At 46.9% G+C, this 19167-nt stretch overlaps 1 protein-coding gene across 5 annotated transcripts in view; it reads left to right on the top strand.

The window, feature by feature from the left end:
* SDR42E1 (short chain dehydrogenase/reductase family 42E, member 1) overlaps positions 1 to 19167 on the top strand; it is a 252431-nt gene that overhangs the window by 200732 nt on the left and 32532 nt on the right. For all 5 annotated transcript variants that reach the window (XM_069638487.1, XM_069638477.1, XM_069638495.1 and 2 more), the window contains one exon: positions 13115 to 13215. In XM_069638487.1, coding sequence (XP_069494588.1) covers positions 13148 to 13215 — 68 coding nt within the window. In that variant the 5' untranslated portion in view covers positions 13115 to 13147. The remainder of the gene's footprint in view (positions 1 to 13114; positions 13216 to 19167) is intronic.

The raw sequence follows: 19167 nt of genomic DNA, 5'->3' as shown, positions 1-19167 counted from the left end.
AGGAGTTTGGTTGTTAAGTTTTGTAGTGCAGTAACTGCAAAGTATTAAGGGGTCAGTTATTTCTTTGTTTTCTGCTATAAGGTAGAGAGCTGATTCAAACCATTTAGATTCTTCATTGTCCTCTATTTTGTATGTTGTGTCTATAGTTTTTGTGTGTGTTTTATAAAAAGTTCTGCAGCAACACACACACACGGTTTGGTATTTCAGCGGATGTACTTTTAAATTTTAGTATTTCTTTTTTGTATGTGTGTAGTTGAAGGTTGCCATGTGTACAATTGTTGCTAGTCTGCTGTAAAGGTATTGCATTTTGTAAGTGGCTTTCACTTCCAAAATATTTTTTCTGGATATGGTCAATTTCTACAAGTAGTTCTTTGGCTGTACCATGTAGAAGATTGTTGTTTAAATTTGCTAGTGCTAATGCAAGAAGTTTAGTATAGTACAGTTTATAGACTAGATTTCTTATAGTTGGATGATGTGTTGATATCATTTTGATATGATGGAAGGTGCTTTTGCAAATAAGTCCTGAAATGCAGGCTAATGAATGTCCTTGTAGCCCTGTTTATTTACGCACTGGACAGGTATCCATATTTTGCAGCAGTTGCATTTTGATTTTGTCTTTGCCTTTCACATACTGATTGAGGAATTGGCGTAAAGATTTGGATGTTTTGGTTCAGTCGAATGGAGAGGTAATTCTGAGTTTTCTGGGGATATTTTTGTAAGCAGTATTTCTTGTTCCATTATGGTATTATTAATTTTTTCATAACCTCGTCCACTGCTATGTATAGCAATTGTATTTGTTTGCTTTTGTTTGTATTCTTCTTCATTAAAATATGGTTCTGTGTTCGTGGTGTGACTCCATTCACTTCCACAGATATTTAAGAAGTTATTTTTGCTGATATTTCGTTTATTGAGAAGTCTTTTTTTGTAATTTAGTAATTAGTTTTGTTAGTGGTTTCATTCTGTTTAACACTAAAATCATTTTCTTTTGAGAAGGATTGCTCTGTCAAAGCTTCTAAGATTAATTTTCTACGGTAGGTTTTAAGGGTTGTGTATGATTTCTCTCCTGTTTTTATAAGATTCTGAAGGACTCTGTGGCAGAACATTTTTGCAATTATTTTTGGTATGCTTACTTGCCATTATATTAAGATTTATAGGAGCAGTTTTAGCAGTAGTGGAAGCTGAATTCTTGATCGTTTTCTGTTTCGTTTTACATTTTGATAGAGGAGGCAAAGTTTCTGTACTTGAAGCATGTTTTGTTTTGCAAGGAATCTGTGGGGGAAAGGGAGGGGACAGCAGGCGAGGAAAGGAAATTGATGAGACGCGGGAAGCGTCTATCAAAGAGGAGAAGGTTGGCCTGTGGGCCTTGGACCAAGACGGTGCCGTTCATCTAAACATGAATGATGACCTTAGAGTAGTGCAAGGGGGCCAAGAGGGCCTCACACCGTGTGCCGCCATTAATGGGAGAAGAGAAAGAAGAAAGCACAGAGACCATATGAAGAGTCCATAGATATGGAGAGGGAACACCAAAAAGGATGTTGGTGAGGGGTTGACTGGAGGAGCACTGGTATAGGTGTGAACGATGGGGAGGGCTGGGTTGGAGACCAGGAGGTGCTTTTTAAACTTCTTCCTACCAGATTAAGTGAGGAGAGCAGGATTGTCGATAGAGAAGCAGTTAGAAAAGATGGGAGAAACAGAGAGCACCATAGAGTAGGTAGGGGAGTGGAGAGAAGAAGGGGAAGGGGTGGGGAGAACACTAGGGAAGGGCACAGGGAGGAGTGCAAGCAGACAAGACAATAGGACAAGACAACAGGAGCTCAGATAATGGTAGAAAAGTTTGCTAGATGAATATTTTGCTAGGAAGGCAAGACCACAGAATGGCACTACTTTCACAATATAATTTTCAATACCAGAGAAAACGCACCTAAGTCTGAGAGTCCTGTATACAGGGGGAAAAAAAGGCCTGGGTTTCACAATGCAATTTTAAAATACCTGAGAGAAGAGCACATCTGGGTCTGCGAAGCTATGTGGCCAGGTAAACAGTGTAGAGTGAAGGTTCTGTGCCTGACCCGGGCTACTCCTACCTTACTTAGTCGTGGCATGTTGGCAACTGGCTTCCCCTGCTGACACCTGCAGACACGATAGGGAGCCACCTCTGTAGGAGCTGCTCTTTGTCTTGGGATCCTTACCCGCAGGGGCTGCCAGGCAGAATGCTGCCCTGCGAGGGACAGTAATGACCGGAGGGATGTCCAATCGGGGATGGTGGGTGGTTTGGGAGGTGGAAGGGAGGGGAACACAACACGGCAATGGGAGTCTGGGGAGGGAGAGAAAAAACACCAGGGCTTGGGGCTCACAGCAGCAAAAAGATGGTCAAAGGCCCAGGGGGTCTAACAGGCTGGAACACTCACCAGATCAAGCATGAGGCTTGGAAAAATGCCTTCAACTCTCCCTTCAGAAATACCTTCCAACTCAAGCTCTTCGCTCCTCCAACTCCCTCAGGGTCAGTCGCTTCTCCAAGTGACAAGTTGATGGTAGGGGCCACCTTCTGGAACAGCCTCCCTGAAACTTGAGGAGAACCACCTTTTGGTTCCGGAAGCACCTCAAGACCTTCCTCTTTGCTTCTGCCTTCTCTCTTCCTCTCTCCTGCTGATCTGTCTGATTCTGCACTGGTCCCCTGGCTACCCTCAGATTTTGGGTCCAGATCCCTGCCCACCCCCCTGCATACCCGCACTGCCTTCTGGCAACCATTGCACTTGCCTGCACTTATTGACACCTGCTGGCTGAGCTTAATTCTTGGGCTAGGCCGCACTACCTGTTGTTGTATGATCACTTGTTCAGCACTTTCCACTTTTGCCCTGCCCCTTAACTCTTCCCCATGCCCTCTCCCCTGCATTTAATGTCACACAACCTAGTAAGATCGTTGTTTTGTCGTCCTTGTACCCCTCCCAGGCCTCGTCATGCCTTGAAACTTGAAACACTTGTGTATAGGCGCAATATAAATAAAGTATATTATATAATAAAAAAATATATACAAAATATTTTCCTTTGTCGAATTGTTGGCAAATGAGGCTCAAAGTTTTGATATGGGGCATCCATTTTGTTAAATGTAGCAGCCCTCTCGCCATGTTAAGCTCTGTTATCTCCGCAGTAATCGAGCCAAAGCCCCCTATTCAGAGCTTTTGTTTACTGCTGCCGGAGAGCAGAGCCTAACACGAAGAGAGGAGGCTGCCACTGTATTCATAACTGCCATGATTTTCTTTTTATGTTTCCTGTGCTCCCAAGGTCCAGGGGAGCACAGAAAATGTAAAAGGAAAGGCACAGAAATTATAAATACTATGCCATACGCCAATTGCAGTGTGCTATTTATAATTGCCCGGATTTCCACTTTGTCTCCCTTGGTCCCATGGGACAGGGGAGCCCAGGAGAAGCAGGAATAACAAAACAAAAAGAGGTGAAAGCACTCCCCAGCAGCACAGGGCAGGAGCCTAACGGCATGCTCTGCTCTCCGGCAGTAATAAGAAAAAGCTCCCAGTAGGGGCTTTTGCTTGATTATCGTCGAGAGAGCAGAGCTTAACATGAAAGAGGCGGTTGCTTCATTTTACAAAATGGCAGCCTCCTAGTGTTAAGCAGACACTGAGGCTAATTTCCCAACAATTTTACATAGGCACTTTTAAAAAATATATATATTTTTGATTATGGCCCATCTTTTTAAACCATAACATTTTTGAGTGAACTGACCCTTTAAGGAGTAACTTAAAATCTTGAGTCACGACAGAGTTACATAGAGCCAAACCCCATTTTGTCGGGTCTTGACTTCTTTTAGGATATAAATGTGCCTTCTGTTTATCTGCCTCCTTTTGGAACTTTCTCCCTGTTCCCCGAGAACTCTGGTTCACTACCTACCTTTTGGGGAAGTGTGGATTAAGAATCGATGACTGGATTTGTCTTCCTGATGTGTGTGATGTTTTTTGTTTGTAGTATCATGAAATGTTTTCTTGTGTACAGCACAAAGATAGACTTGGTGGTGCTATTTTTGTGCATTAATAAAAAGCTTCAAGTGAATTATAAATGAAATAAAGGCATGTTGTCCTATTGCATAGATTTTCATTTAAAATCTGAAAATCTATGCACACAACAGAAATGTAAGGGCTCTTGGTGCCTATCATTCGAAAGCATGGTTGTGTTTGCTTAGAGTGTCCAGGAGCTAAATGTTCGTGTCGGTTTCATTTCATGGACTGCAAATAATTGAATAATCTCCTCAAATCGTTTAATAGGGTTCCTGAAATGCAGCAAGGGTTGTATACTTATTTTTATTTAACATTTTTATTTGATGACTTATGACTATCAATATCATTAAAGTTAGTCAATCAAGATTTCTGCTGTTTTTTTTTCTTCATTTTTATGAGCTGGCAGTGAGAATTGTGTATTTAATCACTTTGGTGTTTCTGCCCATGTGTTTGCTGCCAGCAAAATGGGATCCAGAGTCCCTAAACAAAATCATGCTTGACATTATGACTGCTACAGCAGGTGTTTGTAGGTCACGTGAGTATACATCTCCTGCAAAATAGCTCACTGGGTTAAGCAGTTGCCCAGACAGCTTTGTTCAAACTTCAACACATAGTTTTCAATCACAGCAGGGTCCACTATGCCCTTTATATTTCTGAAATAGATGCACTGACTACTGAGAATTCAATTGACGGTAATGACACCTATTGTTAAAGAGCTTAGAAGCTTCAATAATCGTGTGCATGAAGTGATACAATTATGCTTTACCCCCAACATCCATTCATCCTCTTCCAAGTCCTTCACTGCATTTCCTACAGACGGACTCAAAGTCCGAATTTGGAGGCAGCCAGCCAACAAAAATGCTGTTGGATATCAAAACCGCATTTCACTCGAAGATGTGATACGTATTCTTTCCATCTTGGAAAAATACAAGCATGTCATACCCCTACCAGAGGCTGGGATGATAGTCGGCCTTATTGATCTTCATGGGTTCTGATCAGGAGGGCAATCTCAACGAACGGCTTCTGGCAACCCCTGCCACTAAGAATAAAAGCTCAAATTATACTTAACTTTTGCTGGAACCGGGGGCATGGCTTAGCAGCCATGCTGTAGAGACGTTTTAGCAGTGTGCTCCGCTGGATCCTGCAAGATGAGCTCATTAATGGGCTTTTTTGGGCATAAATATCGAACATAGAAGCAACTGGCAAACAGCACACAGTGAGCGGGACTGTGCGGTTGGATTCGGCTCGCCCAAACAGGTACATGATGGGGAGATGGATTCTGCAGCGGCCACTGGTAAAATGGTGACCGCTGTGATTTTCGGAGTAGCTGGCTAAGAGAGCCACTGGTGACTGCAGCGACGGAGCTGCGTCCTGACTGACGGTATGTGAACTGGAAGACCAGCATAGTCTCCACTCGAGGCTTACTTCAGAGGCTGCTGCCACTCTGAACGACAGTCAGACGGACTGCAGATCGGGACGTTGGCAGTGGCAGTGGAAGCAGGACAGAAACGCCGCTGGAGGAATCGGCGGCCGGAGCAGGAGAGCTGGCAGCTGTTCATACCCTTGCAGGTACAACACTTATGTCACAAGCCTGCTTACCACCTACCCTGGACATTGTGGAGACAAGCAACTTGATACTAAGGGCGAGGAAGACTTTGACTCTTGCAGCAAAGCAACCATTACTGATGGGGGCGTAATCGAGTATATCAGTAGATCCTTGATTGACAGAAGGTATGTTGGTAATTGTGTAATCGCTCCTGCTGTGTATTCCTGCTAGGAAAGGAGGGACTTCAGTAAACGGAGAGGAAAAATAAAAACACCAAGCACCACAGCTGATTTTGGAGCCCAATTGATTGCAACCAATCACTAGACTTCATAGTAGACCTGTGAAGTGAAGCAGGCAGAATTAGCGGTGCGAGAGTCCGGCGCTGGAGTAAACTGTACAGTGTGAGAGGCAGTGGGGGAGGAGAGGAGCGCTGGTGTGGCGTCTGCAGACATTTCTTTGCTTATACCCTCCATGGTCTGGTATGACAGGGAAAATTCATCTGTTCACCTGTGCCCCTGGATAAAGCACCGAAAAAAAGTAGTCCACTGGTCGCTTGGCCCCTCTGTCCACCGCACATATGCCTCATCAACACAAAGACAAGACCAAGCAGACCAAAAAGGAGGCATATGCGTCTGGCGGCAGGAATAAAACGCACACCTTGCAAAACGGTGGAGCGGGCGCATAGGTCCCCGAGTAAGAACTGCGCCCCCTCCCCCCCCCTCTATACTCCCTCGGTCAATTATTGCCAGGATCATGAACTACAAAGACAGAGGAAGGGTGTTGCCATTTTTGAGGGAAGGAGGGATTATCCGAAAAGCGTCTGTCAAATTGGCCATATACCCTGACTACATGCTCCGGGTGCAAAGACGCAGAGCACAATTTGGTTCCACGAAGGAGCGGCTGCGAAGAGCTGGACTGATGTATATGCTCCTCTATCCTGCCAGACTCAATGTGCTACACAACAGCAGGGCATGGATAGACATGAGACGGATAGCTTCACTTGCAAGATGGGCGGAACTATGGGCAATGAAGAGTTGAATATGCGTGTCCCCGTCGGACTTCTGGCAGTGATGGACACGCAACGTCTAATTCTTTGTGCGGTGCATGGAACATGAGACAACAGTGTTGCAAAGACTGTTCTGGCAAGACCACCTTCCCTGTAAGCTGCATTATAGGATGTCCGATGTTTTAAGATGCGGGAGCGCACTGCACTACATTGTGCAGTTTGGGCTTTGTCCAAGACCAACTTACCTGCTGCGTTAGGTGCTGGTGACGCCCCCTCGTTGTGCTGAACTTCAAGATATTAGTTCAAAGGTATGTGGATGCTGTGCACTGACCTGGCCGGCTGGAGTGCTGGAGACGGGTTGAGCATGCTGAATGTTGCTGGGCGATTGAGTGAGTTGGGATTTTCAGTCGGAGGAGTTTACGGTTTGATTTGTTCTTCCTTTCAGACTGTTTGGGTTACCTCCAGGAGGTTTTGCTCAGATGGTGCACTCACCACAGTAGTGTAACTTTGGAAACTGTGAAGTGGGTGTGGGGAGCAGCCAGGAGTTTGTGGGGCCACTGTGTGATTCGATAAGCGTTTGGGGGCGAGTATGGATGGTAGGAGAGAGAAGTGTTTTTGCGACACACGTTTACAGCTTTTATCTCATGGCAGGGAGCTTCACAGTGGCTACCTGGAATGTGCGTGGCATCAACGGTTTTATCAAAAGGAACAGAGTGCTGACTTACTTGTGCAGACATGGGGTTGGGGTGGTGTTGTTGCAGGAGATGCACCTTACAGAAGACCGACAAAACACGGCCGCCAATAAATGGGGAGGACATACTCTGGGCTCCACCTACTCTGCATATTCCAGAGTTTTTTTAATATGAATAGCGCCGACCATGCCTTTTTCCAGGTTCTGCAGGTCAAGAAAATGACAAAGGCAGGATGGTGCTTGTGCATGGTATGAGGTGTGTATAATTAGCCCCTAACCACAACACCACCACCTTCCTTTGCTCTCTGTACTCTAGACTTGCCCCTTCCAAGGGCTGTACTTGGATTTGGGATGGCAGCTTTAATTGCACACTTAAACCATCATTAGAAAGGTCAGACTCAACAGAAGCCGGCCCTGCCGGCTAAGGTGCTGGGCTCTCTATTTCAGTCCTTTCAGTTGGTAGATATCTGGAGAGCCATACATGGAGATAATCGTTACTCTAACTCTTCTCCCTGCACGTGGTGCACACCCAAATTGGGAGTACATTGTGGGAAGCCTTCAAGATAGTGGTTAGGGGGGAGGCAATATGCAAGATGGGGGGGGCATTCAGAGGGACCTGATGCGGAACCTAGTTAGAGATTAAGCTAGCTAGAGCGGAAGCTGGGCTGGAAGCAGCAGAGCGTAGGAACATGGATATTTGTGAAAAATCAGAGGGTGTTTAACAACCTAGCCCCTGGGAGATCCCGTACTCGGGTGTCCAGGAAAAGGCCCGACCCTGGGGGTGGACAAGCGAGGGAGGATCACCTGGGTAAGGGGTCCTTGGGGAGTGGTGGTGAAGCACCCAATGGTGAGACATGGTATCCCCATTTTTCCACAACCCATCTAACTTCTATTCCTACTTATTTGATGGGTAACTACAACTCCCATAATTCCTCCCCACTTTACCTTGACAAAAGTACTGCACCAAAGAAGATGAGGAATGAGGTTGGAAGGTCTAACTCCCCTGACTTACATTGGCCCTGTCCCTGTAATAGGGCCAGGCAGTCGGGCACATAGCTTTAACGATGTACACCTGCCACTTATTAACACTCCCTGTGAAGATGAAATGTATCACGCACAGGCACACTTTGAGCGAGAATGGGTACAAGGAGGAACCGCTCTTTCCGAGGCTGATTCGAACCAGGCGGTGGAAGGCCAACGGGCTGATTGACAGTTCAGAGGATCAAGAGACAGCCAGGCAAGATTTCCATGCTTTCGGGAGGCCGTGAGCGTTCGTAGAGCAAAGCTGAGCGAGTGGAGGAAAGAAACCTCCAAGTTGCCTGAAAGCGTCCCGCAGCCCTCCAGGTTCAACGGTGGAGTTGAGAAATGCAGAAGAGGCATTGGTAACGTCCTCGAGCTGCAGAAAAGAGATGACAGAAATCCAATTAATATAGCCGGTGAGTTATCGAGGGAAACAAACGTCTGGTTGATGTTCAAGGGAAAGGGACTGTATTTTGAAAGTTGAAGGTTGCGCGGGTAGCGATAAAAAGCGAATGAAGAGAACAATTGTTGAAAGACAAGGATACAAACTAGCAGAATGGTCCTGCTAGATGAAGTTGCACATTCGAAAGTCTCTGAGAAATGTTATGAATTTTGAAAGATGTTAAAAGCAGAGATCAAAGGAAAGTGACATTTGTGAACTGTGAAATATGCCAAGACGACAAAAGTAAAATATAACAACTTTGAAAAAAGGTCAAGAAGGCAAGTGAAAGAGAATAAGAACTACAAGTACCACGAGGCATTGGTGTTACAAGAGAAGATTGTGACTAGAGGATTGTTGAAAGAGAGGTCCAAGTATTCATGCAGAGGTCTCTGTAAATTCCTTGCAGTCTCGAAAGTCTTAGACAGTGAAAAGATATGAGAAAAAATGTGGGGAAGGGAACCCCCACCAAGGAGAGACAGGCTCAAGCCTGGCAGGGTGAAGCCTGTGCAGAACTGAGAAATGAGAAAAAATAAAACTCATAATTTGATGGCAGTGTGGGCCAAGCCTAAGCATGTGATTGAACTACCAGAAGTTCAAAGCCTAAGTTTGAACTGTTGAATTGTACCAGTAAGCCAAAGCGTGCAAGACTGACAGAACTGTGCCATCCACCCATCCTGTGTTTTTTGAGAGACTCTATAGACCCTATGGGGTTGAACCTGGGGAAGGTAGTTGGTGCTGAAGCCATTCTGACATTTTCATTTGCAACATTGTTTTCATTTTGTATTCCCTTAACACATGGGCAATGTTAGGTTTTCTTAGTGTAGGCCTTTTTATGTTGACCAGACTGACTTGGCCGTATTTGACCATGACCCCTTCCATGGATACTAAAGCTCCCAGTACTCAGAAGACACTCAACTGAGTGACTCAGACGTAAGGAGTCCTTGTCGTTGATTAACCTGCCTCGACTATGCAGGGAGTTTGCAGACGCTTTGGGTGCTCCAATCACCGTGGAGGAATTGAAGGCTACCATCAGAGCACTGCCATCAGGCAAAACCCCTGGAGCGGATGGACTGCCGAGCAAATTCTACAAATAATTGGCAGAGTAGCTAGCGCCAATGCTGTTCGAGGTGCTACAGCAGGCATATGTGGTGGGTTTGCTTCCCTGACTCTGAGAGAGTATATCATGATGCCTATACTGGAGCCCCATAGACCCCAATTAGAATGTGGCTCCTACAGGCCTTTGTCCATGTTGAATCGGCACAGCAAAATATTAGCGCCTCTGTTTGCGAACAGGCTGAGAGAAATAATTGGCAGTTTAGTGCATGAAGACCACAGGCTATGTTCCTGGCAGAAACACCACATGGAACCTGAGACGATTACATCACCTAATTGATAGGACCAGGCCCCTATCCGATTACTATGCAGTTTGTGTCATTAGACACCATCAAAGCGTTTGATTCTGTATGATTGGGACGGACTATATGCCACCCTGCAGCGGTTTGGCTTTGGCAGTGTTTATTTGAGTTGGGTCAAGTTGAGCTTTACAGCACACAGAGCTATAGAGAAGACAGGCCGGCATATATCTCAGGGGTGATCACTTAGGAATTGTACCAGACAGGGCTGCCCCATGTGTCTGATGCTTTTTATTCTCGCAGTGGAGCCAATCGCGGTGTTCCTCAGAGAAGAGTTTGTGGATGCCGGCATACCTATTGATGCGGAGACGCATGTGATCTCCGTGTATGCTGATAACATGCTGCTTTATATACGGCGACCAGAAGAAAATGTACAGTACATGTTAGACGTCCTTTACCGGTTTGCTGCACTCTTGGCATCACTGTTAGCCGAGATAAATCGTGCTTGTTCCCATTGACGGGTCTGCAGGGACTTAGTAGTGACTGGCTTCCCAAATTGGACCTGCAATGGTCCTCCGATACTTAGGGGTTAACGTCTGACATGACTTCTAGGCTATGAATGATCCCAAGACAAGGTGGCGAAAATCAATGGACTTCTGTAGCAGGTGGCCTCCATCGATAATAGGTGCATGGGGGGGTGGAGGAGAGGAAGGCTGCTCTCCTTAAAATGTTTGTCCTCCCACGCTAGTTGAATTATTTTGTGAATGTCCCATATAATATACCTAACAAATTATTCTGCACATTAGACTCCTTACTTAGGGGTTTTCTATGGAAAGGGGAGAAACCTAGAATGGCTTTAAGTACACTCCAACGATCCTATGAGACGGGTGGGATTAGAATACCGAATTTTTTAATTGTACTTTCAAGCTGGGCAGCTGCAGTTTTCAGTGGGTTGGCTAGCGGACAAATCCATGCTCGACACAACATTTTTACAGCCCTCCGTTGAGCAATATTATTTGAAGGAGGTCCTGTGGCTACACAACCCTTGTCTTGCTCGACCGCCACGCCTTCTGACACTGGGCAAACAGTTGTGGCGAAGGGCTTGGAGCTTCCTATGGTAGTGTATCCTTATTCTCTCCTTATTCTCTCCATATCTCTCTGGTGACCGTCCTCGCTGGTAGACTTCAAATTGTCCGGAGAAAGGGGGAGTATTGGGAGAGCAGCCGTGTGATTACATTAGGGGACATGCTATTTCAACACTGGCTGAACAGACTGGTTTACCTAGAGGTAAATTCCTACTGCACTCCACCTTGATACAAGAGGTGGGATGCAGATGGCCAGAACTCCGAGATGGCCTAGAGGGCGACACAGTGCTCAAGGCAATGTATGATCTGTCGGAGAGAGGCCATGTGGTTTCTAGGCTTCACAAATTACTCCTGGGCAGACATGTTGCAGACTTGTAGGTGCGAGCCAAGTGGGAGACAGACTTGGAATGGACTTTTTCAGACACTGAGTGGGCACGGGTTCTGCAGTGCCCTTAAAAGGTCTCGAGAAATGCCAGGTTTAAACTCGCACAACTGTATGTGACGCATACACTAAAATTAAACATAGAGCTCACCTTACACCAAACAGGATTTCTCAGTTCAAGGGGGCAGCCTAGCAGTACTGCCCCCGGTGTGCAGAGGAAAAGGCAGGGTTCCTATGTTTTGGTTTTACCCGACGATCCGAGGGTATTCAGAAGAGGTTGGGAATAGTGTCTATAGCAGGTGTCGACATGAGTGCATGGCCTCAGGAAGCATGTTTACTCAGGATGTTCTCGCGCAAGAAGGGGACATGGCACCTCACAAAAATGAAAAACGTCTGTGTGCTGGTTAAATGCAGAATTGCGATGTCATGGAAATCAGCAGAGGGCCCAAGTGTTGCAGCATAGTGGGGAGATCTCCAGAAATGAGCGTTGGCTGAGATAGGGTTTTGGCACATGGCCTTCAATTTAGGACTGCGAGAGACCATTGCGGATGTTATATCCTGGAATGCCTTAACACAGGCGATGTTTGCGCCTTCGATAACTGGACCCACACTGCATGGACTAATTCGAAGAACAAGTAGAGTGAGAGGACGCTAGGTATAATGTAATGTTCACTTTGTGGAATCGTGCGTACAGACTGAAGGGAAAGCAATGTTTGTAAGTTTGTAGTCCAATGGTCCGGATTGGACATATATGGGGGGTGGAAACATTTTTGTATTTGCCAATCTCATGTGACACTTAATTCCTCAAGCAAGTGTCAAGCTATAAGTTAATAAAAATTGTTTAAAAAATAAATAGACTTTTGTTGGCAACACAGTAACCTTTCCAGAAGGACTGGCAAGGAAACGCGGAAACTGGAAGGATATCAGCCTTTTTAGGGAGGAGTATTTATTCTTAGAAGGGGCATGTAGGGCCTGTCGCAATAGCGTCCCTCCTCACCAATACTAAGACAACAAAAGGCCCTTGGGCGAAAGGGCGAAGGGCGGTGGTAATGAAGGTTACCAGGTAAGTAATATATTATCATTTTACATATTTTTTAAAAAAATATGAAGCTAGTACCTTTTTTTTATTTCAGCCAATTTCTCCTTTTCGGCCGGTTCTGATTTACATTATGCTCCATGTCATTGTGCTCAGCCGCGTGACTCGGGGAACCCACAACAAAAACTATTTCCATGATTAAGCAATAGAAGACATAGGACTGTTATGATAATGCTTCCACAGAAGAGTACAAAAGGGAATCTATTTTGCCTGCTACAAATAAAATTTTATAGGTTATGTTTCTAAAGTATAGTATTTTCAACTATGTCGTTGGTTTGACTCCTGTTGCAAGAGTCAAAAAAGCAAGCTTGCAGTGCTATTTTCTTGCTATTGGTCACGTGGCTCCAATGAGACTTTTATTACGTTTTTATGCCCTGCCTTTTTTCCAACTAGAAAAATTACAAACCAAAATGGCATAATAACACATTCCTTACAGGCAACCTGATGAAGCTATACCAATCCTTTTGCAATATGTTATTTTCCTCACCAGGTACATTTGTCTGAAACATTCCAAAAAAAGAAAATGACTGTTCTACATCATGCCAAGGAAACTGTCCTGGTAACTGGAGGAGGCGGCTACTTTGGTCATCGGTTAGTATGCAATTTCAAACATTTTACTTAAGACAGCCAGCGCTTCAATTACTAGACAGTGGGCCGCCGGTGCAGAATTAATGTTCCGTTATTACTGTATAACTGCACGTTTCTGCACCAGCAAAGTACATGTTTGCCACTGAGGTGAATGATTTACCTCCAGCTAATAGCTTGTGATAAGTCAGACACCTGGTCGGCAAAAATCGCTGATATTACCAGCACCGGTATTATCAGTGCCGGTAATACTGTAAAATCCCCCCACAGAGTCCAGTGGGACTCCATGGAATGGGGATTTTCAACCATTGCTGGCACTCGGAATCCAGTGGTAGTACCGCTGGACCGAGTGCCGGAAACAGTATTGGTGTTTGCTGGTATCCTGGCAGATTTACTTCCAGGATACCGGCAAAGACATAATGAGGCCCAGTGCCTGTTAGCGCAGGTAATGGAGTTCACATTTTAGAGTATTACTCCGCACAGCACGCTGATCTCTATTCAATAAATGAGGTTGGGCCCAGTGCAGAGTTCGAACGCTGCGTGGGCGTGTTCCCTCATTACACATGTAATCGGGAATAAATTGATAGCTTAAATCACTCTAGGTCCATATATTGTGCTAATGTTTTGTGGTTTATTTCTCGTATCACATTCTTCAAATCGGCAGGCTTCTTCAGCATAACCTGAGTGTATACCATTTATTGTGTCAACTTCTTTTTACATACCATGTAAAATCAAAGCAAGCAGTTTTTTAATTGAAATTGCTTTTTTAAAGGCTTGATTTGTTGCTGTTGGTTGTCTTCTATGTATGGTTATTTTGCTGACGTGGTGAGATTAGAACTTCTACCTGTGCCCTCAATTATAGATTGACTGGTGAGAACAGGAAAGATGGCTCAGAAGCCTAAGTACTTGCTATACATCCGCTTGAGATCTGTGTCCAGTCACAGATAACATCTTGCATGGTTGTCTCAACATTGCATCCTTCAAGGTAAATAGTTTCACTAACTTGGGCAGTAACACCTACTATTACAGCTCCTAAAACCAAGAGGTATTCGAATTAAACCATCTATCAACATATATTATTACTGTTACCACCTGAGTTTTAAATGATGGTGCCATCTAGCCCATAGTGCAAAGCTGGTGGTAAGTGGAGAAAGTTGGTATTTCAGCAAGCATAAAAATATCATGCACTTCTGGTGCACAAGTGAAATACTGTTCCAAGCTCTTTTGTTTATGCAGCTACTTGCCTATACCTGGGTTACAAAATTAACACTTAAGCAGAGTTGTTGCTAATAGAACACAGTAACTTTGCAGTTTAACTGTCTGCAGCCACTTGGCAACACCCCTCTGGTGGCGTCGGGAGTAACGAACCTGGAAATCCTCTTTTAATCAGTATTTTCCTTCGTATCCTAGATCAATGGGCTAGGTAGGGGTGTGAAATACCAATAAAATCTATCAGAAGTGTATTCGCACGTACGAAACTCAGAAGAATTGAAGAGGTTCCTGGTTAAAACCACACTACTGTAATTCAAATCATGGAATTTCAAAAACCACAATAAGGCAAATACATATACAAAAAATGTAAAATCCGATGTACCAGCCTTTAAAACCTGTTTCCCAGTGGGGCAAAGAAACGCATTCTAAATCCTACACAGGGCATTCATGAGAAGGGGCACAAGCTTTGTACAAAAAACAATTACATAGCTGTGCTTTATTAAACACATCTGTAAATTAATTGTGCCTCAAAATTCCCTCAACAATGGAGATTTTCAAGGAAGTTAGCAGTGTTGGGAATGCCACAAACCGCATCCAGGCTGAGTTTTAGATTCCATCTTTAGAGACATAACAAGTATGACCCAGAAGATTTCTGATGCACAAATAGAAGTCAGCCATTAACGTGATGACAAACAAATCTAGTTACCATGCACCCCAAGAACAGAAAGGGTAAATCCTGCTAATTACATGTTTTTTTAAACTCAAAAGAAAAGGTTTCTTAGGTTGTCTATGAAGATTAATTCTATCAAATGGTATGAGATACATTTGAGGTGTCTCTGCGAGGGCAAGTGGCATTGTATGCATGATAAATATCAAAGGCCCAGACCCATCTAATCAAGGGTAAAGCATCTTCTCACAAGTGGAAGGGGGGGAACCCTGCACAGGATTCCCGCAACAATACACATATAGAGTATCGGAGGGTTTAACAAAAACTGGGAACTATATTATTTAAAATTTGGTTATGGAAAATGTAAAATATGAACAGAAATGAAGAAGCATTAGTAATCCAATGTCCGAGTAAAATCCTACACCTTGTTTTTGGGGCATTGGAATTCAATATTCTGTGTGTTTGCTTCACAAACAATGTCTGTGAAAATGTCATTTTAAATATTAATGCAGTTTGGATGCACTATGGGCAGCTGTCCAATGGTGGTACCCCTGATTGTGTCATGCTATTCAAACTAACAGTGCACTAAGAATGGTCTTTCCCATAGAGATCAGTAGAGTTCAACTAGATACTAATCTAGTTTTACGTAGAGTCATCTTGGATCGAGCCTAAAGCCCAGAATTGGTTTTAGTCTAAAATTACAGAACGTTCCCTTTTTATGGCATCCTTCTTCAAAAACAAGGTTCCTCTAGTGGAGCTACATAACAATAATGCCTCTAGATACCTCAACATGGACAGTAAGGCTACACAGCATTTACACCAGAGGATGAATTTATGGTAGACAGAGATTCGTATGCTAAATAGTGCCACATTTCGCTACATTCCATGGATCCATTACTAGTCTATGATGGACAGTGCAAGCTCATAATAAATAACCGTCTACATACCACCCTAAAGGATAAGTCTGCCTTCCTACATGAATAGGCTGACATATCTATTAATAGTTGAGAATAGCATGTACAAGGGGTGTGTTGATGAACGGACACCTTTGCTCCACTGCTTGGCAATTGTTTTACACCACACTGAAAACCGGTATGAAATAAATGCTGTCGAACATTTGACCTCAAGATTAAACACAGGCTTTAAATGGGCCAGGACTAGCCGGGGCTGAGACCCGACGGTCTCCAAAAAGGGCTCACGAGCCAGGGCCCTGCCAGGGCTCACCCCGGTCTAGCGCCAGCCACAATGACACCTGAGGCAGCCCGAGTAGCTGAAGCGCTGCAATTCTCCAGCATGGGGTCTGGCATGGATTCACATGCTCATGAATATTCCCCGTCGTCAGGCTGGGAATCCTCGGTAAAGAAAAAACCAGTATCAGTTTCGTTTCTGATCTGCCTTTCGTAGTAATAACCAATCACTGGTCTCTGCGTCATACTGACCACAGCCAATGACTGCCCTCTACCTAAGCACCGCCTCTGGCAGCCATCTTCAGATTTTTACCGCACGTTCATGTGTTGGGATCCTCGTGCTATTGCTCTCGAGCGTTAGTGCTATTTTTTCACGTTTTTTCTCAAAAACTTCGTTTCTTCGGTCAAAAGAGCCTCAAGCTCCACCGATTCTCCATCCGATCAACGGGGACCCGTGTCGGATTCGTCTGCGCCCCTCAAGGGTGAAGATTTCGTCGAGCTACGCTTTTGGAGGACTCCAGAAGTTTCTCAGGCCCGGTCATGGCCCAGGAGAAGGGGAGCTCGACGCCCGGAAAGCTGTTCAGGGTCTGCCCTGGATGCCAGTTGCAGAACGTCTTCAAAGAGGACGAACACTCTTTTTGTCTTTACTGCCTACATGAGGACAAGACGCACGTGGAGAAGGACTGTGCGTGTTGCGGCAACATGTCGGAGCGGACCATGAAGGACCGCCATCAATGTCTCGCCAACTGGCTGGAAGGGAAGAGCCCGTCCGGCGAGAAGAAGAGGAAGAAAGCCGAGCGGTCTTCTAAGACCTTTGAGGACGCCCCGGCGACGGGGGTCCAACATAAGGCCAAGCACCGCGAGTCCGCTGGCACCGGGAGCGCCGAACGGTCGGGCTCTACGGGCGCCAGGCAGGGCGCACCCTCCCAGGCACCATCAACCACGAGCCAACGCTCTGGGTCGGGTAAGAGGAAGGCCGAGCACCCGGCGAAGCTCCTGGAGAGGCCCCGGTCGAGCTCGAAGGCGGAGGGGGAGCGAGGCAGTGTCCCCCCCCCCCTCAAGGATAAGGCGGTGAGCGCACCTAGGGTGGTGAAGGCCTTAATCCATCCGGCCAAGCCCTCTATCGAAACTGTCGCGGCGGCCCTGGCTCAGCCTGTGGAGGCTACACCAGTGGTGGCGACCTCGGGGCTCAGAGTCTCCCTGCCACCTCGAAGGGAGTCCTCTTTTGTGCCCATCGATAGGACCCCCGTGAAATCCCCCGTGGGGAATAAAAAGGGGGGGCAGGGCGTCGTCGTAGATTCGGCCTCAACCTCGGAGGAGGAGCTGGTCGAAGTCTTAAGCCAAGGCCTCGGCGTGGAAGAAGACCGGCCCGTCGGGATGGATCCCGACGCAGGTGACGACAACATCGTCGAGGGTACCGACGGGGCCCCTGATCGCCCGTCGGATTCCCCTCTGCCAGCGCCGCGAGACAACTCGGTGGCCATTTTGTTGGCTATACAGTCCTTATGCTCAGAGATAAGGACGAGACTACCGTTGCCGACGGAACCTCTCCCGTCGGGGGACCCAGAACCGGGACCTTCTGGTGTTCCCCCTACCAAGAAAAGAAGGATCCACCCTCCGCCTCCTTTTCAGCCGTCGCGCCCCTTCCAGCCCTCCTCCCCGTCCACCCGAGGGGATGATACGGGGACTGACACGGCAGCGACGGGTACGGACGACGAGGTATACGACGAGGATGTACCGTCGTCGCCTCCCACCAGGGCTTCTCCGCCCGACGAGATTGGATCGTTCCACTCCATGATCACCAGGGCATCCGAGCTTTTCCAACTCTGCCCTGAGGAGAAGAAGGAAGGTTTCCTTTATCAGCGGCGCGAGGCCAAGAGGAAGACGGTCCTCTCAGTGCCTCTATTGGACGACATTTGGGATGAGGGCCTCACCCTCCTCAAGAACCCTTCCACGACGCCAGCTAGAAGAGACCGGTACGAGAAGAAGTACCGGGTCCCGGACACGGCCCCCCTGTGCCTCCGGGCGCAGCCTACCCCGGACTCCGTCGTCTCCGCGGCGGCCAGGAAAAAAGCGGGGGGGGGGTGCGGCCTCCACATCGACTTCCCCACCGGACGGCGAGGGAAAGAAATTGGACGCTATGGGACGCAGAGTCATCTCGTCTGCGGCGACGACGATTAAAGCGGCCAACGCCTTGGCTATCGTGGCCCGCTACGACAGGGAGCTCTGGTACAAACTGGCTCCCCTGCTGGACTTCTTGCCGGACGACAAGAGGGCAGAGGCCCTAGAGATCCTGCAGGAAGGTGAGGTGGCTTCGGACCACGCCATTACCGTTGCGACGGACATCGCCGACACTGGGTTCCGCCAGTTGGGCAACGGCGTTTGCCTTAGGCGGCGTGGATGGCTCAAGGCTACGGACTTCCGTCAAGACGTTCAGACCAGAGTCCTGGACATGCCCTTCGATGGGAACAACCTGTTTGGGAAAACAGTGGACGATTCCCTTCAGGCCATTAAAGCGGACACCGAGACGGCCCGGGCCCTCGGAGTTCTGCAACAACGACGGACGCCCTTTCGGAGCAGCGGAGGCAAGGGCGCCTCCAAAAGTTCCGGCGGCGGTTTCTCCACCTACCGTCAAGCGGCCCGCTCGTCGGCTCAGGAGGCCTACAGAGGACGAGGCAAGTCTGGCGGACCCCGCCGTCGTCGCCAAGGAGGTCAAGGCGGCAAAGCCTCGTCGAAGCAGGATTGAACCGACCGTGGGGTCGGGCCCCCACCGAAGCACCCCGGTGGGAGGCCGGCTGGCGAGCTTCGTCAGCGTGTGGGAGTCCATCTCCACCGACCGTTGGGTGCTGGACGCCTTGGCCCGGGGCCACGCGCGCGAGTTTCAAAGAAGGT

Source organism: Ambystoma mexicanum, chromosome 1q (genome assembly GCF_040938575.1).
Source record: "Ambystoma mexicanum isolate Mex_15411 chromosome 1q, UKY_AmexF1_1, whole genome shotgun sequence".
In the NCBI taxonomy this organism is placed as follows: domain Eukaryota; kingdom Metazoa; phylum Chordata; class Amphibia; order Caudata; family Ambystomatidae; genus Ambystoma; species Ambystoma mexicanum.
The sequence above is the reverse complement of the archived record's forward strand: the minus strand, read 5'-3'. Positions and strand labels throughout refer to the sequence as shown.